Consider the following 23938-nt stretch of genomic DNA (forward strand, 5'->3'; position numbering starts at 1 on the left):
TTTAGGGAGGGCTTAGAGTGAGGTGTTCCTTTAAGAATAAGAGGAAAATTCTTTCATTGTAAAAAAGATGTGAATTCAAACTAAAAATATGTTTCCAGGTTGTGTTTAGATTACACTGTGGACTGCTTCCTGTGATTCTTTTGTGATTTTCCACCAGATGGCAGAAGACCATCAAACCTTCTCAAAATGAGAGCTGCACATAAACTGCACTGGAAAACCGAGACTGCCTCCTTCTTCTTTCTCAGGTTGTGTACCTGCAGAAAGTGGATTTCTGATAGGAAAATTACTAGATTTTCTCCTCCTAAATAAATCCGCCTTTTTGGAAAAGGGGAATGCTTTCCAGTGAATTACACTCTTCAAAATGTATTAATTTAATGCACCCATACAAAATCAAAACCCTAGAGAAAAGTAGAAACACGTTAGTTGAGATATGCCCAAAGCATGTTTGCCTAGCTTCCCGGGCTTGTCTGCATCTGTACGATCTCACTAGTGGCAAACAGGAGATGCTTCAGACGGCAACCATCTGTGTTAGTTTAAAGTGAAGCTTTCCAAAGATAGTTATTTTTCTTTGGTAGCAGGTTCTCAGCTGTCTTACTTATAAGTCTTTATGAGTCTATTAATTATTTAGTAGTTTGGGCTTACATAGTTCCCCACTATTTCCTCATTCCCCTTTCTCAACTCTTTGCAGATCCTCTCTAATTTCCTAAAAACTGTGTAGTCCAGTTTGTGTTGGCTGACTACTCCTGAGCATGGAACCTGCCTTGGAGTGTCATTGATATGCTCAGTGTCACTCCATTGAAGAAACTTGACTTTCTTTGTCATAGCATCTATCTGTTGGCAATAGCTCCTTGGTCAGGGAAGCCACTACTTTGTACTGGGATTTTGTCTGGCTTGAGCTTGTGCGGGTCTTGTGTGCACTGTCACAGTCTCCATGGATTCCTAAGTGCATCTGCTCTGCTATGGCTGGAAGACACTGTTTCCTTAAAGTTATGTACCATTGAGGGCTCTTATAACCCCCCCTTCTGCATAGATTTTTGAGCCTTGAGGGGATGATTCGACAGAGACATCCCACTGAAGGCTGAGCATCTCAAAGTCTCTTGTACTCTACATGTTGACCACTTGTAGGTTTCTTTGTTAACTACCATATACTTCAGGAAGATGTTTCTCCAATGCAGGTTGAGTCATTCACCAGTCTGTGGATATGATCACATGGCATCACGAGTCATTTTATTGCTATTTTCTTTCAGCATAATGATAATAATAGGCTTTCCCCCAGGGCCAATGACCTATCTAGACTCCAGTTTTTGGTTTCATTGACAGTGTAGGATATGGGTTCCATCTTGTGAAGTGGGCCCTAAATCCAATTTTTAAAAGTGCTTGGTAGCTCCCATAACATTTTTGTCACAATTATACCAGCAGGCATATCTTGTAGGTATGTCATTACCTACAATTGTTGAAACAAAGGACTTGAGAGGATAAAATACGTACTTTAGAAGGTGTTCAAGAGAAAAGTCTAACTTTTCTCTTAGTTACACTGTGATCTTGCAAAGCATTGACTAACAACTGAGTAACAATCTAATTGGTTCCATAAATATAATATGGTATTTTGACATAAAATTAGGCAATGACCGTGAAGTAGATATTTAACATAATCTAAAATTGTTTTCCTTAATATTTTTCTATTGACATTAGGTACTGTTTTTATTTTAGGTTACATGAATATATAGTATATGTCTCTGTGTGGAGTTGTATACACTGAGTGCAAGCATGAGTGAAGTCTAGAAAAGAGGGTTGATTCCCTGGAGCTGGGATTATATATGGATGGCTGTGAGCAGATGTTTATCGGTGCTGGAAACTGAACTCAGGGCCTTTGTAGGCATTAGGCACTCTTGGCAGTAGGTTCTCTTAACTGTTGAGCCATTTCTCCAGCCCCTGAAATTAGTATAATTATCTTATTAGAAAGATACAAACTATACTAAGCCAACCATCTGGATTAAAAATCAAGAAGTCTTTTCCAGGTCAGTATGCATTTCTATATCAAACACATTAACAAAACTTTAAACAGATAATGTTCTCATTTCCTTGTATAGGCTCTATCAGTTTTACTGGAAGAACATGTTACCTTTTAATTCATTTCCACAAGTTACACTCAATCTGGATCCCAGTCAATCATCTTTTAAGCAATGACAGCTCAGAGAAGGCACCTTGTTCAAGAAGAACACAGGGTTCTAGAAAGTGCTTGAGTACCATACATAGGCAAAGGGGCTCCCTACCAGATCTCCTTGATTGAAGAGCCTTTTGTGTTCTGGATTAAAAACAGTTGTAACCTTTCACCCACATTGGTTCTGGTTACTCTTGGTAAGTAGGTGCAGCTGTTGTTCCTGTTTGCTAGAAGCTCACCCGTGTTATAGATTTCTAATGTTGACATTCATTACGTTCCAAGTGTCTTTAGTTTCTGAATTCTAGACTTCATTCACAGAGAAATGCACAACAAACCAGAAGCAAACAAAAACAAGAAAACCAACTGACCAAACAACCAACCAAACAAAAACCCTGTTACCCTAGAATCCCATATTCTAGGTTGTAAAGTGTGTCACTCACGTTTAGCTGGCATAAAGGGCAGTGGCTAATTATCTATTGTATTATATGGAAGAACTTGCACTGCAAAGAGAAAGAACCAAAAGTTTACCAAACGAAAGGGTCACTAAATCTTGAGGACAAAAGGCAAAAGTAGAAGAAAAAGAAAGAAATGGAGGAGAAATACAAGAAAATTCCTTCGTTATGAGAAATCTCTCTGCTAATCAAGAAAGTTGATGTAGACAGCACAACTAGATCCGAGTTCCTTTTGGCCTTCCTTGCTCTAGAGCATGTCGTGCGATGCATGCAATTTTCCTGCATGGAGGGGGGCATATTCTGTGTTGCATGAACTATGGCTAAAAATATGGAAAGAAAAGTCAGATAAGGGTGGCTTAGGGGGGTGTTGAAGAAAATGAAGATAGTGCATGTACATATAGACTTCATGCTCCTCTCCAGGCATTAGGAGCAATCATCTCAGCAATTCAATTTGTAATGCATCATCTTCTAAGAAGGAAATTATCTTTATGTTGTGTTCTGACTGTAATTAGATCTGGTGCTATCTACGTGTGACCTTAACAACACTATTTAAAACTACCGACTTTCCAAAAAGGTTTAGTAATGTATAATTCATAATGACATTTTTTAGGAAATGATAGAAAATATCTTGCAATTCATTGCCTTATGCTACATAGTTCAGATACATTATGCTACAAAGGTTCTCCCAACATGCTCTATTTCTTGAAAAGCACACTATATTGTATCTTTTTAGACTTGTATATTAAACTTTTTATACTGCTAGCTGACATTTGAAGTACTTCAATGAAGGAATTCTATACCAAAGTATTTTAAATGCACACCATGCTAATTTTGCATAAGTATACTTCTTCACTGTGCTTGCTTGTTTCCCCAAGCATAGAACACATGACCAAAATAGCAGTCACTGAGTCTGCAACACACTCACCTAAGGCACTGGAGTGCATTGCAAAATTTAGCTTTTTTTTGAGTCCCACAGCAGCTCTCTGAGGGGACCACTTTAATTCTTCTTATTCTTTTGTAGGCTAAGACATGGTGGTTTACAACATCAGCAACTTCACGGTTTTTATATAACCAAGTACAGGTGCTGGTTTTGGAAGTAAATGCTCTCCAGTCTTTGAAGCCCAAGTTCTTTTTCCTACATGCTTCAACAGCCCCTGCTCTCCAAAGGGAGAGATTTACTAGGGTGCTAATAGCACAGTATGGTAATGTCTGCTTGGAAGGGAGGGAATAAATACGAACTTTACCTACTTTATACTTTTGCATGTTTAAACTGTTGTCCATCGTGCTTACTTAAAAGGCAACTTTGATTAAATGCTTCCTGATCAGATGGTTCTATCAAATTCAAAGATTCTTAGAATCTACAATGCTCGCTATGTGATGCCCGAATGAAGTGCCTTTCTAAGAAATGGTAGCCTTACATCAAAGCAGAGAAGCAGAGCCTTGCACTGTGGTGAGGTGAATATTGAGAGGCTGTGGTGAGTGTAAAAATGAATGTGGTCTGGGCTTTAATCTCAGAGCACACTTGGAAACAAGGAGTCACACCCTTTGCCGATGATCGCTACAGATGTTGAAAATATATATTTCCTGAGTTGTGTTTATTAAGAGCAAGATCCTGACAATTTTTATCATACATTTTACTTCTGTTTTTGTCAAAATGAAGCTGTTAGGTATTTATAAAGGTAGAGATTATAAATATACCTCAAATGTCCAAGACCGAGGAAAAGGTTTAATAAAATTTTACTGAGTAGTGGAATACTATTTAACAGTTAAATACTTTATTCAAGATTTATTTACTATCACTATGTAAAATACCATCCATTATGAGATATAACAATGCTTTTAATTGGAGTGGAAAGTCCGGAAGGATATTCAGTGGTCAGCTTTGGGTGGTGACATTATCAGAATTTTTTAGTGTCTTCTGTGAGCTTAGTCATATTTTCTTCTTTTGTTTGTTTTTTTTAATTTAATTTTATTTTTGTGTGTGTGTGTGTGTGTTTGAGACAGTGTTTGTCTGTGTATTTCTGGCTGTCCTGGAACTCACTCAGTAGACCAGGCTGGCCTCAAACTCACAGAGATCTGCCCGCCTCTGCCTCCTGAGTGCTGGGATTCAAGGCATATACCACTACTGCCAGCCTCATATTTTCTACTTTAACAATAGAATCAACCTTATTTTCAGACTAAATTTAACAAAAATTAAAACCTGAATTCTACCTTCAATTGTCAAATTAAGTTCCAAAGAGAAAGGAGATAATGCCTTATTATCAAAAGAACCATCACAAGGATATGCACAACAAATTATAAATACTAATAACTACTTCCTGGAATACAAACCGTCTTGATAAAAAAATGTTCCTGCTCATAAGCAAATGTTCCAATTCTAAACACAAGTCCCTCTTCTCTACTGCAAACAGAGAGCATGTAACCAAGTTTTTATTGTAAGTTCAGCAAATGTAAAATATTATACAGTGGGAATCTGAAAGATTTCTATGTAATTATCTTTATATGTTAAATATACAGCATTGTCAAATATAATAATAGTTTTACCTGAACAGCGACAGAGTTCAAATAAGGAAAGTGAATTGGTTTACTGTATCTTTTTCTCAGTCACTGAGGAAGTGACTTCTTAATTTTATTATGACTCAGATACTTTTTAAACATGGGGAACTTTCCTTTTTGAAGCTGTCTTTAATCGAGAAACTAAACTGTGTGTCATGCAATGTTTTGAAGACTTTGAGCATTTTTAAAAGTTTCAAAGAACACTAAATAAAGAAGAACTTGGCTTTGACTTGTCTGGAAATCTAAAGCTACTCATTCCTTCAGTGCCCAGAGCCAGTGACACATGTTCTCTTCAGCCTCAAAGGCTAAGGAACAAGTGAACTCAATGTATTCTTTAACTCATTCTTGTGTTCCTCACTTATCAAGAGATGAGAAGGTTGTGCTTACTGGACAGGAACTGCCCTTTATTCCCTACTACAGGTGACAGTGAGATGCTTAAGGTGGAAATCTACCAAGAAAGTGAGGCAGGTGCATGAGTAGCTCTGAAGCAAGGCAATGAGAAATAGCATCAACGCAGGCAAAGGACCAAGACGGTTCAGCAGAAAGGGCTACTTTTGGGGATGGGGAAAAGGTGTGTTAAGTAAGACAGGTGAATTATTAATCATTGGTAATGTCTCATTAAATCTAAACAACATTTGACTGAACATTCACTGTATAGATGAAACCGATAAAACCGACAGAACTGGAATTTGCTAATAGGCAGATTTCATTGCAACCTCAAAACCCCATTTTTAAAATATAAACTAAAGCTTTTAAAATTAAATTCTATGTAATTAAAAAGAAAAGAAGAAGGAGAAGGAGAAGAGGAGGAGGAGGAGATGTGTTCTTACACTCCGATGTCATCTTGGTAAATAGTGGGTCTTACCCACTCCAAAGGGTGGGTAAGAGAGGGGGTAGGATGATCCCCCGGACCAAGGTCAAGGTAATTCTTCCACTGGGAAGAACCCAAGAACTACAGTAGGATGAAGGAAGCAGTAGAGACTCTGCCAGGGAGACAGGACAAGGAGAAGGTGAAATGACCAGATGATCAGAGCCTTGATCTCAAGGACAGAACTGTAGTAAAAGTTAGTATTGGCTCTTCAAGAATCTTTGCTTAATCAAAGGGTACCAATGTAAGGCACGAACTCTCTCTGAGCAATTGCCTAAACTGTGTACATTAATTTTTAAAAACATAAAAAATTATATTCTTTTCAAGGTATTATACCAAGAAGAAAGAGCTTTGGACAGCTTTGAAGTCAGAGATACGGGAGTTCAAATCCTGACACCACCCTTTCTAGTTGTGTAAAATTGGGCAAATCATTCAGTGTCAGCTCCCAAACTATAGACCATGGAAATATTGGCCAACATCATGAACTGAGGCTTAAGTATATCTAATACTCTGTGGTTCAAGACAAGGTAATGTTACACAGTAGTTGATAGCTATTGTTGTTTATTGCCTTTACTACTAAGGTAAGCCTTTAACTTAATTATGAAAACTATGTTGTCTTATGCTAATCCAGAGCTATACGTGGGTCACACATTGAACAGTGCAGAGTAAACCTATCAAGCACCAACATGCTTTTATTATATGGGAGTTTACTCTTTTGGATGTGCTGTAAATACTCAGTGAATTGAAGCTTTGGTTTAGCTCAGAAATAAACAGAGATAAAAGATGTAGTTACTGCCATCATGGGTTTAGAGGACAATGTGACAGCCATGTGCACAGGCCACTGCTATGCTCTGGTCATTACTAGGAAACACCTATTTGGGTACACTGCATGGAGTCCAACTGAACATTGTTTACCCATGGCTATGATGCCACCTGAGAGTAGTCCTGTGCATTGGCCCGATTCAGTGTGGGGATAAGGGTCCCATAAGAGATGATCTCTGAGTGGAGGAATATCTTGCTTGAGTTTAGGAGAACAAGGAGCAGGCAAAAGTGTGAAGACAGTGGGGGGCGGTGCGGTGGGACGTGCTGTATAGAGGAAACATCTTCAGTGTGACTTCTCAGAATGTGTCTCCCTGCTGCAGGGAACCTCATGGAGTTCAGAGTGAGAGAAAAACCCTTGATGAAGATGGGTTAGCTTTAGGATAAGTGAGCAGGAAACATGTCCTATAATAAGTGACACACTATGATCTTATTCTTAAAGAATCGAGAATCCATCCAGAGTTTTAATAACATGTGATTTAAATTATAATGGAAAAAGCAATCATTTTTAATTTGCTGTTTAGTCTACTGCATTTTGGAAAAGGAGGTGGTTCAGGTTCATTGTCATTTTTCTGATTGATTACATATTGGTCACTAGAAAAACTATTAAGGTAATTGATGTGGCTGGCAGAAATGTTTCTGAATTTTATCACTTGGGCAATGTTAATTTGAATGCTAATGTCACACTAGATACAATTATTCAACACTGTTGTCATTTTTGATTGGATAGCAAACACTTCTAAATATTACATTAAAACAATAAAAGTATGAACATTATTAATTTAAATAGATATTAAATTAATATTAAACATGACAACATTAAGTGCAGGGCTGAGATCAAAGATTATCTAGTTTGGAAAGCATTAACTTCCCAAAATGAAGGCTACTTTAACTATTTCTTCATGGATTACTACACTCTTGTAGAAACAAAAAGGAACTAGTCAGAGTTACCCTGGTTGTGTTCTCTGGACATTTATGATGGCTTTGACTCCTGTGACAAGCACAAAAGGCACAGAAAGTATGAAGGGAACACTAACACCCACCCTTTCCCCTCCTACTGGTTGGTTATGACAAAGACAAACTTATTTTCTTCCAAAGAAGGAAACTGTGGACATTTTTGTTTATTAATAGTAATTCAGTATAATGTCTTCAATGCCTATTAGGTGCTTGACTGTTTTCTTGGAACTGGCAACACAGGTGTGTGTACCACGATCTCATGTTGAGGTTCAGTTCTTGTTACCATCTCCAGTCCTAGCCCCTAGCCCCTGGAGATGCCTACCAGACACCACACCCAAGATCCATCTCTGCTTCTTATTCCTTTTCCTCTGAGAGCTTTTAGACCAGCAGATGCTATAAAGTGAAGCAAGGAACGTGTATGTGGTTTTTGCTACTTATTGTTGTAATTTGGAAAACTGGCTTCTGTTTACCAGATCTTATTTTTTTCTTACCTGTAAAAAATTCATAGAGGAAGAATGGATTTTTCAAATTCTCACTTGTAGATGTGGGAACCACAATTTAGTGAAGCTAAATTGCTTGCCTACAGCTACAAAAGTTCATTTAAAGCTTTCAAAAACTGTTTCCACACCAAAATAACCATCCATGCTAAGCCTGTGAGGGGCACAAAAAATGATATCCCAATACATACCTGCTTCATGAATCTCTTCTTTTCCAGTGTATGAGGAAAACACCTGCCTGGAAAACTTGTACTGTTGTTCTCGGAAATTGTTTTGTAAGTAATCCATCAACATGACATAGCCAGACTGTTGCATTGTGAGAACTTCACAAAATACAGCCAGCTGGAAAGAAGACCAAATAATTTAACTCGTCTGCTTCAAAAGCCCCAGCAAATGCTTTAAAGTGATACTCTGCAGCAAAGCCACAGAACAATGCTTTTACAATAGCTTCAAATCACTTCATTATGTGAGCCTTAGAGATTACCTGGCTTTCGGAAATGCTAACTGTATCCTTAAAAACAATCCATTCAACGGTGTCTGTGCAGGGAGGAGATGTCAATGAGCCGTTGTAAATGTAATACTTGTCAGTAGAGTTTGGCAGAAGGTTCTGCAAGATGAATGGATCTAAGGCGGCCTGCTTCCCTATGAAGTAATAACACACATCTCAGCTGGAGTCCCAACACTGGAGCTTACTTTTCAAATGTGCTATGAAATAAGGGCTCACTCTTACTACATACTTAGTCAGAATTGGAGTTTTAATAATGTTAGATATAAGATATATATGTATGTATATATACTATAATGAGCATACCACAAATTGCCTTAAATATATCATTATAGGCGTTTAGATATCTTGTCTTGTAAACTGATTCTGAAAAAAAGAACATTTCATACAAAAAGGTAAAGAAATCTATGATTATATCAATAGACGTCACCTACATATTTTGAAAAAAAAAATCATTCTAGTTCAAAGAATATGAAAACCAAGGCCTAACCTGTTGACGATTATTGTCAACAGTCTATAGTGAACATTGGTTTAAGGGCGACATACTGAAAGCTTCCCCTAAAAATCAAGAACGAGGCAAGGGTGCTTTAAATCATAACTTTTGTTTGGTATTAAACATGAAGGAGAAGAACAAAACTGTGCTGAGTGAGCTGGCACATGTCTTGATCCCATCACCTGGGAGGCTGAGGAGGAGGATCAGGAGATGGAGGTCTGTTTGCATTACTCAGGAAGACACTCTTTAAAAAAGGGAGCTGGGAGAAAAGGGATTCCAATTTACAGGCATTGATATCATCACAATTTGCAAACAGCTCATTACAGAAGAGGAGGCAGAGAGGTTTTAAGAGCCAGAATACCAGGAAGCCGGGTATGAAACATTCTCTCCTAGAAATGAGTGCACAAACAAGACTTTAACAATGACAATATCAGTGGATGTGTTAATGTAAAGGTGGGGAAATGTCATGGGATCCCATCCCTAGACAGAATCACAGACAACCAACCAATGATTGCTGGGAGGGGAAAAATGAACCTCTCCCAGGGGTTAGCCCCTTATTAGTTGTCCAGTGTAGAGTGGTCATCCCTAAAAGCCATATACACACAAACAACAAAAGCATACTCAGCAAGTTGTATCTATGTACATTGGTGCATACACATAAATATATACACATACATATATAAATATGTGCATATTTGTAACAGTAATACTCAAAGAAAAAGAGGCTATAAGTTTGAGAGTGAGGAGGGATATGGAGTGGATCGAAGGAGAAAAGGGAAAAAGGAAAGTGCTTTAATTCTATTTTGATTAAAAAGTTTTCTTTTAAAGGGGGCTTTACAGTGTTCAAAATGGCTATCCCTCCCACAGCAACTGCAAAAAAGAATTGTGGAGTAGTCACTCTGAAAAACGATTTTTAAAGAAATCAGAAGGCTGAGGAAACTTTTGGACAAGTAATTAGGTGATTATTGTGGGGGCAAAATGGAGAATAAGAAAGCCAAAATGCGTTCCAGCCAGCATTCTTTGGATTCTGGGTTCTTTGGAATTTCAAAATCAATATGAACTGATGCTCCTTTTTATTCTTTGATCCACTGCCCTCATGTATTAGGACATTTACATGTTTTAAAAATTCTGGTATGTACAGAAGCATGACAAAATACTATTAATTACAGATAAGGAACATTGAGTAGTGGAGAAAAATCTCAAATGTTCTGGAAAAGCTTAAATAATAGCAGTATTACTAGTATGGAATAAGCAATGTGTTGTAGTCTGAATAAACACTTGTCTTTTAAGAAATGCTTTAAAGTGTAAAAAAGAAGAAAACTTAAATGCACAAGCACAATTGTACCGATAAGAATTTGTAAGGCAGGGAAATTAAGCAAGCTTATTGCAGATAAAGAGGTGAAGAGCTCTTACTATGTCTATAGCCAACGTAGAACCAGTTGGATATGTTCCAAGTGTTTTAATTCTTTCTTCATTTAAATTCTTTTAAATTCATTTAAAATGTATTACTTTTTAACATACAACACATTTGCATGCTTCAAAACAAAATTTAATCAAACGTGTATATTGAGTATTTTAAACTACTATTCAGTTTAATAAATGAATCTAGCAAAGTCACTGTGCACAGTATCAATACAAGAAAAAAATTCAATTGTATTTCTACATCAGTTTCAAACAACAAAAATACAGGGAGCCATTATAGGTTTAAAGATAAATCAGGCACTAGGGAAATATCTGTACATCTACAACGATGACACCAACTAACAATCTAAGCAACAGAGGAGAGTCTACCTTAAATGCCCTCCCCTGATAATGAGATTGTTGACTGACTTATATGCCATCCTAGAGTCTTCATCCAGCAGCTGGTGGAAGTGGAGTTAGACACCCACAGCTAAACACTGAACTGAATGGGAATCCAGTTGCAGAGAAGGAGGAGTGATAAGCAAAGGGGTCAAGACCAGGTTGATGAAACCCATAGAAACAGCTGACCCGAACAAGGGGAAACTCTTGGTCCCCAGACTGATAGCTGGGATACCAGCATGGGACTGATCCAGACCCCATGAATATGGGTGTCAGTGAGGAGACCTTGGATATCTATGGGGCCTCCTGTAGTAGATCAGTTCTTATCCCTAGCATAGGAATGGACTTTGGGAGCCCATTCCACATAGAGGGATACATGCTGAGTCTAGACACAAGGGGTTGGGCCTAGGCCCTATCCCAAAGGATATGACAGACTCTGAAGACCCCCTATGGAATGCCTCTCCCTCCCTAGGGAGCAGAAAGGGTATGGGATAGGTAGGGTGTTAGTTGGGGGGGGGAGGCAGAGGGAACTGAGATTGACATGTAAAATAATCTTGTTTCTAATTTAAATAAAAAATGGAGAGAAAGAAAAAATAAATTGCCTTGGACATTGTGTCTCTTAACAGCAATAGAAAAATAAGAGAATTAAAAAAGACGATAGTATTGATAATGAAGTTGGTTCTGGGAATAGACCTGATAATTTAAAAGCAAAAAATGCAAATGTAGTATCAAAAGGAGATTGTAGTGATGATTTTAATTTTGTGAGTGGTCTGTAAAAAATATGCAAAAGACTATCGGAGCCTTTCTAAGCTGGCACAGTTTTCAAATGTCATTAACTGAGTTTCTGTTATTTCTGCTACTAAAAGTAATGATCATGACTGTGTTACAATTCTTTAAACTTCCATAATGTGAAATAAATTATACATAGTGAAAAAGCTCAAACAACAAAAAATTAATTTTTCTGTAACATGTTTTCCCTCTATTCCTTTTCTTTAGATTTTTGTCATACAATATATTTGATCATATTCTGTCCTTCTGTTTCTGCAATATCTCCCAGATTCTTCCTCCCTCCCACCTACACACTCAACTTCATGGCCTTTTTTCTTTCTTAAAAAACAATAAAACCTCAGGGCATTGGTGGCACACACCTTTAATCCCAGCACTAGGGAGGCAGAGGCAGGCAGATCTCTGTGAGTTCGATGCCAGCCTGGTCTCCAGAGTGAGTGCCAGGATAGGCTCCAAAGCTACACAGAGAAACCCTGTCTCAAAAAACCAATAAAACAAAAAACAAAAAACAAAAAACAAACCCAACAAAAAACCCCCAAACCAAACAAAAACAACAAAAAACACAAAACAACAAACAAACAAAATTAGGGTCTGTTTTGTATTGGCCAACTACTCCTGCATATGGGGCCTGCTCTGGAATGTGGTTGATATACCCAGTGTCACTCCATTGAAGAAAACCGATATTCTTTTTCCTAGAAGCTACCAATTGCAAAAACACATGGTTTAAAATAGCAGCAAATATGAAATACATGTTGATCTGCTAATGCTGCATGAAGTCTCTTCATTGTAATATATTCATATTCTATGAGATAAAACCTTTTGAAAAAAGGTATAAAGATAATTTCCTGGTTTGAAAATTCAATATTGTGGTAGGTCTGATATTCCCTAAACTGACTTACAGATTGAATAAACTTACAGATTGAATAAACATCAAAAATCTCAAGTGTGTGTGTGTGTGTGTGTGTGTGTGTGTGTGTGTGTGTGTGTGTATGTATGAGTGTGTGTCTTTGTTGTTGTTTGTTTATTTAAGACAGGATCTCATTACATGGCTCTGACTGTCCTGAAACTCACTATATAGACTAGTGCTGGGACTATGGGACTAAAGGCATCTTCCACTGCTTATGCTGTTTATGTTAACTGGAATGCTGATTATAAAGTTTTAATGAAATACAATCTATAAATCAAATCATCTTGAATAACAAACAGCTAGAGAAATGTCATTGTCAGATATGAAGGCTTGCTGATTATATAGAAACCATGATAGTAACACATTTTTTAGACACAGATACAAGAATAAAGAAGAATAGAGACCCACACATACATGATTCCTTGACTTATTGCTGAAATAGTAGTAAACAGTGTAGAATTCATGGAGTTTTCAATAAGAAGTACTGTATTAACTATTCTTGAGGAAACAAGTGAATTACACTACCTACCGTTCCATTCATTCATTCATTGGTTGCTAAGCACTGAGCAGACAGTAGTTCTTACATGCCCAGTATTCACTCTGTCAGTGAGCTACAGCCTCACCTTTAACTCTCTGTTTAAGATTACAAATACTATCCAATTCTAGATGGATCATAGATTTAAATGTGTCATCACTTTTAGAAGAAAATATGGGAAATTATCTTCACATAGGAAGTTTGAAATTTCTGATGTCAATTACTATTAAAAGGAGAAACGATGAAAAATTTAAGGATGTCATGGGCAAGAAGATTAAACAGTTATGATTTAGGGGTGAGGGCGTAGGTCACTTTTTAGAGTGCTTGCCTAGAACACATAAGGGGCTAAATTTTATCCCAAGCACCAAATAAAGCCAGCATGGCAGTGCATGCTTGAGGAAGTAGAGTTAAGAAGATCGGAAGGCCAAGGTCATCCAGAATGGCACAATGAGTTTGAAGTCAACCTGGGCTTCATGAGGCCCTGTTTCAAAAATGTGTGTGTGTTTTTTAAAGAATCATTATTGAAATAGTTAAAGAGCAACTTAAGGAATGAAAATTGTATTTTGAATATGCTATACATATACACATTTAAATACATATGTATATATATTTATGTATATTCTTGTACATGAACTTACTTGTAGCTTAGAAAATTCTTATACAATTCTGTGTACACTTTATTTTTGCTTCTTTCCAACAGTGCTTGTCAACAGCACCACCTTGGCCATCCAGCTCTTTCTGCAATGCCTTTACTCATGTAGGCAGTTATTGGCTGGCTAGCTGAATCTCTTACATTTGCTTATCTTTCTCAATACCTAGTCCAGTCCATGTCTTCTACCCTGCCCAGGAGATTCAGGTCATTACACAGTATTCTTGAAGCCAATTTAGTCTGTGTGAGATGGCACCTTATTAGAAGAACCCAAGGAGTTTTAAAATAACATCAATATCCAAGACTTCCCATTTTTGAAAATAAAAATTCTAGGAGTGGGAGCCTGGCTGCAAGCAGTTTTAAGTCTATCCCCAGATGATGCAGACACATAGTCAAGGTTAAAACCCAGGTATAAGGAAGTGTTTTCAAGATGTTCACCTTTCTGATAAGGTTTTTCATGGGTATTATTAATAAAAATAGAATTGACCACAGTTTGAGTTAAAAGCTAAATCTTACAAATGGAATACTATTTGACTGAATTACATTCTCCTGGATCAAAAAGTCTTATTTCAATCCATTAGGAAGTTCACATTTTGTTTGGCTTAATGAACTACTGATGTTTAGATATGCCCAGTATCCAAGATGAGGTCACTAGAATTCAGTGTCACACTAGGACCGGAAAAAGCCCATGAGACCTCAACCCTACACAAAGAATTATGGGTAATTCAGGAAAGCGGTGAGCAGTAGAGGTGGGGAGTGCTAAATAGTCAGCCATGAAAACATACATATAGGTAGCATTATATGTATTGAAAATGTTATATTTTCAATGTATATATGTATATACATATATGCATGCAATAACAATTAGTGGGAAAAGAGGCCATGTATTTGGCAGAGAGTGGGCAGGGGTATTTGGGAGAGATCAGAGGGAGGAAAGGGGAGGGAGAAATATAATCAAACTATAATCTCAAAAAAGTAATTATCAGAGTTCAGATTCCAACTCAAGTTCTAGGAAATGACTGGGGTACTAATCTGGATATTTTCCAGGTTCAGATTTCTGTTTTTAAGGCTTGAATTTTTTGTGATTAAATAATCTCTCTTTAATGGTAAATGGACTAAAAATTGTTTTTGTTTTCTACTGAAGATAAAATTTCTTTTACATGTGTCTTGTGACAATATGATTGTGGAATATACTAATTAAATAAAGAGGCAGAAATTGATGCCCTGCTACTCAGGAGAAGTTTAACTGATTCCAGAATATCTAGAGGCAGGGCAGAGAGGACAAGGGTTTGAGACCTCTGTAGAGATGTGGAGCACAGAATTTCCTGGAATATGGAGAAAATTAAAGGTAAAGAAGATTAAGAAGAAAGAGAAGTCTCATTTTCTTTTCTCAATACAGAATCTGGTCTGTCTTTTCTCGAGCTTAGCAGGCATATTTCCTTGCTGAGGGGCTAAAAGTTCATGCTGTTTGTTACAGCTGGTATTTGCAATGTTTGTCCTAAAATTCTGCCCTAGATATGAAATAGACTTTTCAATTATGGGTCTGCTTTTCAACTACGCCATCGTATACTGAGAAAACTAGACTGGTGATATTTTGTGACTCGGAAACTAGTCACGAATTTCATCTGAATAACTGTGTAAGAGAGAATCATACCTGGGCCAACAGCACTCCACTAGTGCTCAGGTGTTCATCTCAATCACCAGTTTCTCAAACACAGATGTTTAACCACCCAACTTGCTAGATCCTTCCATGGGGAGGTTGACATTGAGAGGAGGTAACTGAAGACCACAAACAGCTAAGCACTAGGGGAGTGCTGCTGGGAGCCTAAAACCAACTATTACCTACAGCAATGATATTTAATGGGCCACCTCAAAACTGCATGTGAGGAATTTTCAGGATGCAGAGGCCTGTGCTTGGTCTGCAATTGAGCAAGCTACATAAGTAGTTCTGATGAGACTGTGCCCTTGAGAACCACCGATAATATGAGTTGCGAGTTTGCCTTCTTTGCAGCTGGAAAGATTCACTAATACTTTTCTCTTTCTGTCTGCTCTGATTGAAGACTATTAATATTTTATCTTTGTATCACTGCAAAGTACCACCTCTTTCCTCAGTCTATAGATACAACATTGCCTAGCATCAAATATTTATGATGAGACGAAGATAAGAAAGAATAGGTTCTTAAAGGGAAATGAGGTTTATCTTTTAGAGAGAAATGTAGGAGATGAGCAACCAGCCCTTGTTATAGTAAACAGATTTTATATTCTGAATGATGTTTGTGCTATTGAGTAGTCTACAGCTCTCTTTACATGGAGAACATGAGTCAGGATTTGGAAGTCTGAATGCACTCCAAGCTCCTCTTTGTCGAAGAGTAAGAATTACTTCCAGTCTTTAACATTCCCTATAATAATAGCTCAGCAGACCAAACTGAGAAGTCCTTAACTTACTGGACTCTAGAGAATTTCCTTCAAACAAAAATAGGGAAGGTTGTATAACTTTGCAAGTTAGAGTTAATAGTCTGGTTCTCTAGTCCCACCAGCTGGTGCAAAACACAGAAACAGCCCAGGTTCACATTTCATATGCCCTTTAAGGAAGTGTTGAAATTCAATCGGGTTTCCTTCCTTCAGTTGGAGAATCCACCTTATGCCCTACCTAGAGAAAATTAAGTGTCGCTTATAGTATTCGGTGTTGGGTGGACCGAGGGGGCAGTCAGCTGGATCTTGCTTTTGGTTAAGGAGCAGGCTTCTCCTCTGCAGGAGTCCACACATTCCTGACTTGTGAAAAGTTCAGTCAGTTCTGATCCTCAAATGTAAGTGACAGAGATGAATCCATCCTAGGTTGGGTTTCTGCTTTCACAAAAGGGGACTATGTAAGCCTTGTTTTTGGCTTCCGATTTGGTGGTTTTCCAGGGAGGAATGATTTTCATTTTACTGATAAACAGGGGAGCATTAAGATTGTTTGTGTGGGCACAGGTTTTGGGCCTGTCACTGATGTTGTCAAAAGCATCTGCTGTGACAGATGACAAGATCCACAAAGTATCTATCAGATAGAATAATATAAAGCACATTCCATCCTGTTCTATGTAAAATTCAGCTTCTTATAAATATCTTCCTTCTTTAAAACACTCATCTGCCAAGAAAGCCACCGGAGATTTAGATGTCCAGTTGAGTAAAATTCCCTTTTCACTTCATAATTTGATATTTGTAAAAAATTAATCAGTTTAATTACTAATTAATTTGTAAAATTAATCAACAAAATTAATTAATTACAAAATAATCACTTGATTAATTAATTAGTTTCATGTAATCTTTAAGGGGAAGTACGATACAGAAGCAAAATAGGTGAATGTTTTAAAAGCATAATACAATCAGGTTATTTTTAAGAATGAATTTAGACAATGTCCGACTCCTTTTTACATTGATAGCATATAATTTAAAATTTTTGTTAGCTAATTAATGATTTATGCATTTGAGACAGGACCTCCCAGTGTAGCCCTGGCTGGCTGCCCTGGAACTTGCTGCATAGACCAAGACTGCTTCAAACTACTCTGACTCCTAAGTGCTGGGATTAAAGGCATGTGCCACCATACTCAAGCTTTCATAGTTTCTATGGCACACAAAATTTCCTGGTAAGTGGTTCTTTATTTAGTGATAATAGATAAAGCAGTCAAGTGTGGGAAGGGAAATACTCTCATCTTTAAAGAATCTTCTTCTCTATCCTTGTATTTTGTGCACATCCATTTTTATTGTTACAATGTTCACAATAGTCAAGAAATGAATCAGAATAGAAACTCATCAGCAAATGAATGGACAAAGAAAACAGCAAAAACACAATAGGTTTCCTCCAGCTGTAAAGAAGTATGGTATTACTGCTTCTTGGGAAAATGTAACTGGCAATCATGTTATCCTATTGTTTAACCGGACTGAGAAAGAGAAATAGTGCATACGTTTTCTCATGTAGAACCTGGATTTGAGGTGTGTGTGTGTGTGTGTGTGTTTGTGTGTGTGTGTGTGTGTGTGTGTGTGTGTGTGTTGTGTGTGTGTTTGTGTGTGTGTGTGTGTGTGTGTGTGTGTGTGTGCCCATGCATGTGTTGACAAACTGGTCCATGAGAGGAGAGGAAGAGATCTGAAGTGAGGAGGAAGTAAGGGAGAAAGGTTAATAGAATATGTGTGGCATGAAAACAGAAGAGAGGGATTGACCAATAAGAGGGAGATACGAAAGAGCAGTGGGTATGGGGGATGAATCAGAACTAAATATAATCATATGTATAAAAATATCACAATGGAACATTATTTTGCATGGTAACTTAGAAAATTAGTAAACAACAACAACAAAAATAATGTCCCAATCACTTTGCATGCCTACATTAAGCTCACTGCACAAAGCATCAAGATCTGGTTTTCTCTTATTTGCATCCTAAAGCTTGATAATGATAATCCATGATGAATTTAACTGCTCTTTGATGTGATATGCTGAGAACCTATACTGGGAGGATTAAATAACAAGGCATTAAGTTAAGGGCCAAACTATGAGTGAAGTTGTAACTTATTGATAAACTCTATCTACTCATCAAGACATATGATTCTAAATGTAGGGAAGTGCTTAGCTTTTAATATTGATAATTCTTCTCTATCTTTCACAAGTGATTTTGTCACATTGCAGGTACCCAGAAGTATTCATTTCTTAATATTAAAAGCTTACCAAAACGACTAACACTCTCAATTCCATCAATGATGGCTTTGAAATCCAAATTCTCTTCAATTCCAACCTGTTAGAGAAGGATGACATTATAAAACAGGATCCAACAATAAATTCCAATTCAAGTATAAAGAATAGTGTGTTCCAAACACACCCCACCCCTTATTTCTTTTTCAATAGCAAGGTAGAAACAAAACATAAAAATCAGGGAACTTTACATTTTACACTATGCAAAGCAAAATGGAAAATGTTGTGATTTAGTTACTGTTACTAAGTTGGGATACGCTTCATGGCCAGATGGCCAGATCTGTGCACTTAGAACTGTCCAATTCAGCTGGAAGAAAGCTGTTCAGTTAATGAATACGTGTCCTCTTTTAAACATACCAGTCATTTCCTGGGAATGACCACCAGTGATCATTTTGTTTGTGATCTCTTCCTCTTACATTTATATTAACATTTACTCCTGACAGTTCTATGATCTGAAATATTAGTTGTAAACCAATGTATAATAATTACCTCAAATAAAACAGATAAAGCCCTTAACCTCCCCTTTCCTTTAACTGCTTCTTCAAAACTTGAAAATCGATCCGAATCAAAGCAGTAGACTTGCATCTGTAAATGTAATGATGATAGTTTTATTAGAAGCACAGCACAGAAGCCAACAGAGACATAACAGATAAGCTGACCAAGTCAGTAAGTCCAGCTGAAAAATTCTACAGACTATACAGTTTTCCCGGACAATTTCTCACTTACATAATACTTATTTAAGTTTGCTATCATTCGTGTCCTTGAACATAGAAGGAAATACAGAATCTTCTGTCGGACAGCATGTACTACCAAGGGAATAGCAATAGACATTCCAGTAGTAATTCAATAAGCAGTCATTGAACTTGAAAAACTAACAAAGTCTCTTAACTAGTTTGGCTGAATTCTACAAACCTGGAGCTTGCTATTTCTGGAGAGAACTTTCCTTTCTTGATGGTCCATCACTGCAATGTTGAGTATTATCATGGTGTACTTACTGTTCTTACACTTATATCTAAAAATGCCAAGTGTTTTAAGCTTCCTATTGTAACTTTTCCTGCTGTGAAGCTAGCCCTTGTCAGTGTCTACTCCACTCTAGATGCTCAGCTTTTAATGTATTCTTTGCTCATGGGCTTAAATCCAGGTAACTTAGTTATTGAAATGCTGGGAACATAGCCGAAAGATCTTGCACCCATAGATCTCCAGAGAAACCAGGAATGTCAAGCATGCAGGATTGTCTTTCCAACGGGAAAGCTGAAAAACCTGTTCTTCCATCTAGAAAGCTGAGAATGGAAATGATTAACCGCTTGGTGATTTGTGTTATCTGTTGGGCCAGACCATATCAAGCTCCTACACCTAGGCCTGGAAGTGGCTGGTAACCTAAATGACCTCCATACTCCTACAATCAGGACCAGAGTTGGTTAGTAGTCCAAATGACTTATATGCTATCTGTTTGACCAAGATCAAGCCAGAACCTAAGGCCCTTAAGCTAGTACAGGTAGCCAATCTCTGGAACCCATCTTATTGGAAGAAATGACATGTACCCTGAATTGAGTTTCAATGTAACTATGCTTCTTTGTTGTATTATACCAGGAGACCTTTAAAAAATTGTATTGGACTCAAATACATTGGGAATAAACTGCCTGATATTAGACTTCTAGACGTCTGATCCAGGTTGATGAAGTCAATCTGCACTAGGTTTTTATTCTTAACTTTCTCATGGTTCACTCCCCTTCCCTGTGTAACACCTACAGGGACCCCCTCCTATATAAGTAGGACTCAGGCAAGAGTAGACAGCCTCTGAGAATGCTCAAGGATTGTGAGTGGAGAATTACCATGTCCATCAGAATGGCAGTGGCTATGATGTACCACCAACACCTTTTCAGACAGGGTATCTCAGCTGATATATGAAGGACAAATGGTTCTCAGCTGACATATGAAGGACAAATAGCTTTGAGCAAGTTGAAATCAGAAGGGATGGGGGGTATTCTCCTTGTAGTAAGGAGTACCCTCAGAAAGGGATATACCAAGAAAATACAAGCATAGGAAACTGAAAGACATTTTCTGTGACACCAGTGGATAATTGTAAAGGAAGGGACTAGAGAAGCAGCCAATGGTCATACCAAGAAGCCATGGGAAGTCACCAATGCCCTTTAGAAAACAGTCATAAGGATGGGCTAAGGTTAGGAGTGGGGATGGACTGAAGGAGGCCAAGATTTAGCAAAGACTAATACATTGGCATTTGATAAGTGATGAAGAAATAATGGTGGTTTGAATTTGCTTCCTAAATCCCATATAATTTGTAAAAAGAATTCAAAAGACTTGGTTGTGGGATATGGGAGACAAAGAAAGGAAAGAAGAGAGAAAGGGAGGCAGGAAGTGAGAGAGGGAGGGAGGGAAAGAGGGAGGGAGGGAGGAAGGGAGGACAAACAAATGAGTAATGAACAAAGGAAAAGTTCTAGGATGTTCCTTTTGAAGTCCTGTTTGCACAACCAAATGGAAAGTACTTCTAAAGATTTATTTACTTAACTTAAAGATCTATTTATTTTTATTTTATGTGTATGAGTGTTTGGCCTGCTTGTCTGTCAGTGCACCACATGTATGTCTGGTACCTAGGAAGACCAGAAACGGCCATCAGATCCTCTGGAACTGGAGTTACAGATGGTTCTGAGCCACCATATACATTCGTGAATTGAACCTTAGTCCTCTGCTGGCACAATGAATGTTCTTAACCACTGAGTCAACTCTGTAGACTTGACTTATTTTTATTTCTAATGATGTACTTATGTGTATGTCTAGGTGGAAGTATACACAGGTAAGTGTAGTTGCTGTCAGAGGCCAAAACAGGGAGCTGGAGATAAAGGCAATTGTGAGTTATCTTGAGGGTGCTGGGAACTGAACTCAGGTCCTTTGCAAGAGCAGTACACAATCCCTGAGCTATGTCTCTAGCATGGAAAATAATTTTAAGAAGCAACACAGAAAAAAAAGTAAGCAAGAAGCAAGCCAAAGAATGACCCTTCTAAAAGTCTTTTGAATCAAATAGTTACTTAAAATTTAGTGTATACATTCTTTTGCATTTATTGACTGTTCATGGCTTTTGCTATGGCTAGCTTTTTAAAAATATTTTAAAAAGTAGGTAACTGCATGAAGGCTTAAGTCTTAGAAGTGAGATGCTATGCACTTAAAGAGTTGTTTTTTATTCCTTTTACAATATTGAATAAATATGATTTTATTCCTGGATAGCTAATATGTAACCCTTCCTGGTTATAATCCATAAATGTACTTATCCATATTTTTAAAGGCCTTTCGGTTCTCTGACAGAATTCACCTAGTTTTGTTTTTATTACTAATAATCATTTTGAGTTATAAAAGTAATACAGTGTCATTGTAGGTAATGGAGGGTTTTTAAAGAAGCAAATATAAGAGGCATTTACAATACTATCAGCACAAGAAAGCTGCTCTTCACCTTTTCAAGGTTTCTATGAAAGATATTTAAAGAGTAATAAACATATTCCCTCCTTTAGTTAACTCCATACAACTGTTACCAGTGAGTCTATTCCATAGGACAGAAATAGAAGAGTAGGCACATCAAATGATTTGTACAACATCATGTCATTAAGGGTAGAGTCTGGTCCATTTGATTTGTGTAATTAGTTTTCATGTTTTACAAAGTTGGAAATATAATGCTTATCAGGCCATTTTGTAGTCTTATTTTTAATGCATTAATAACATAAAACATTTTGTGAAGGGAAGGGTAGGTATAATCTGTGTGTGTGGTTGGTGTGTGTGTGTGGTGGTTGTGTATGTGTAGTGTGTGTGTGTGTGTGTGTGTGGTGTTTGTGTGTGTGTGTGGTGTTTGTGTATGTGTAGTGTGTGTGTGTGTGTGTGTGGTGTTTGTGTGTGTGTGTGTAGTGTTTGTGTGTGTGTGGTGTTTGTGTGTGTGTGTGTGTGGTGTTTGTGTGTGTGTGGTGTTTGTGAGTGTGCGTGTGTGTGGTGTTTGTGTGTGTGTGTAGTGTTTGTGTGTGTGTGGTGTTTGTGTGTGTGTGTGTGTGGTGTTTGTGTGTGTGTGTGTGTGTGGTGTTTGTGTGTGTGTGTGTGTGGTGTTTGTGTGTGTGTGTGTTTGTGTGTGTGTGTGTGTGGTGTTTTTGTGTGTGTGTGTGGTGTTTGTGTGTGTGTGGTGTTTGTGTGTGTGTGTGTGTGGTGTTTGTGTGTGTGTGTAGTGTTTGTGTGTGTGTGGTGTTTGTGTGTGTGTGTGTGTGGTGTTTGTGTGTGTGTGTGTGTGTTTGTGTGTGTGTGGTGTTTGTGTGTGTGTGTGGTGTTGTGTGTGTGTGTGTGTGTGTGTGTGTTTGTGTGTGTGTGTGTGTGTGTGTGTGTGTGTGTGTGTGTGTGTGTGTGTGTGTGTGTGTGTGTGTGTGTGTGTGTGTGTGTGTGTGTGTGTGTGTGTGTGTGTGTGTGTGTGTGTGTGTGTGTGTGTGTGTGTGTGTGTGTGTGTGTGTGTGTGTGTGTGTGTGCGCGTGCGTGTATGATGGCATGGCATGGTGTGGGTATGGAGATGAGAGGACAGCCCTGGATACTGAGTCTTGCCATCTACCCCTTTGAAGCTGGGTCTCTGTTGCTTGCCATTACTTAAACCAAGGCCCAAGCACTTTTGGCGAGTCTGCTGTCTCCCCCTCCCCCTCCCACATGGCTACAGGAACACTGGAGTCACTTGCTGAGCCACCTCCACAGCTTCAGCATGAAATTTTCTGGGTAAGTATATCACTTAAAACATGATTTTTACAAGGTCTAATCTTCCAACATAATATATTTAATGATGTTCTTTGTTTCAATATTTAATATTATAAATAAATCTTCACACATAAATTGGGGTATATTTATAACTATTGTTGCTATAATGTGAATCATAAAATACTGAAAATAAAAAAGTTTTAACTACAAAACAAACTACTTCCCAGAAATGACGTTTATAAACATCATTTATCATACTTGCAACTACTTTTAAATATAAGATTTCCCTCATTTTAATTAAAAGACTTAAGTGCAAGCATTCTGCTGTTTGATGAAATCACCCATTTTATTATTTTATTCATTCAATTCCTCATCTGCCTTTATTGATAATCTAGTCAGGAGCAATCTGGGTATCTAGAAGTAGAAAGCTAAAGATGCTCATTGACTTTACAGTCTTGGAAGGAAAGTGTGTGTTGATTAAATCATCAAAACACAACTGTATGTT

The 23938-nt window shown here is 37.7% G+C and overlaps 1 protein-coding gene across 7 annotated transcripts in view; it reads right to left on the minus strand.

The window, feature by feature from the left end:
- The window catches only part of Ptprz1 (protein tyrosine phosphatase receptor type Z1), a 173755-nt gene that overhangs the window by 63217 nt on the left and 86600 nt on the right, over window positions 1-23938 (minus strand). For all 7 annotated transcript variants that reach the window (XM_035450950.1, XM_027389969.2, XM_035450951.1 and 4 more), the window contains 4 exons: window positions 19198-19293; window positions 18685-18751; window positions 8795-8952; window positions 8502-8652 (listed from right to left, as the gene is read on the minus strand). In XM_035450950.1, coding sequence (XP_035306841.1) covers window positions 8502-8652; window positions 8795-8952; window positions 18685-18751; window positions 19198-19293 — 472 coding nt within the window. The remainder of the gene's footprint in view (window positions 1-8501; window positions 8653-8794; window positions 8953-18684; window positions 18752-19197; window positions 19294-23938) is intronic.

This window comes from Cricetulus griseus, assembly GCF_003668045.3.
Source record: "Cricetulus griseus strain 17A/GY chromosome 1 unlocalized genomic scaffold, alternate assembly CriGri-PICRH-1.0 chr1_0, whole genome shotgun sequence".
Lineage (NCBI taxonomy): Eukaryota > Metazoa > Chordata > Mammalia > Rodentia > Cricetidae > Cricetulus > Cricetulus griseus.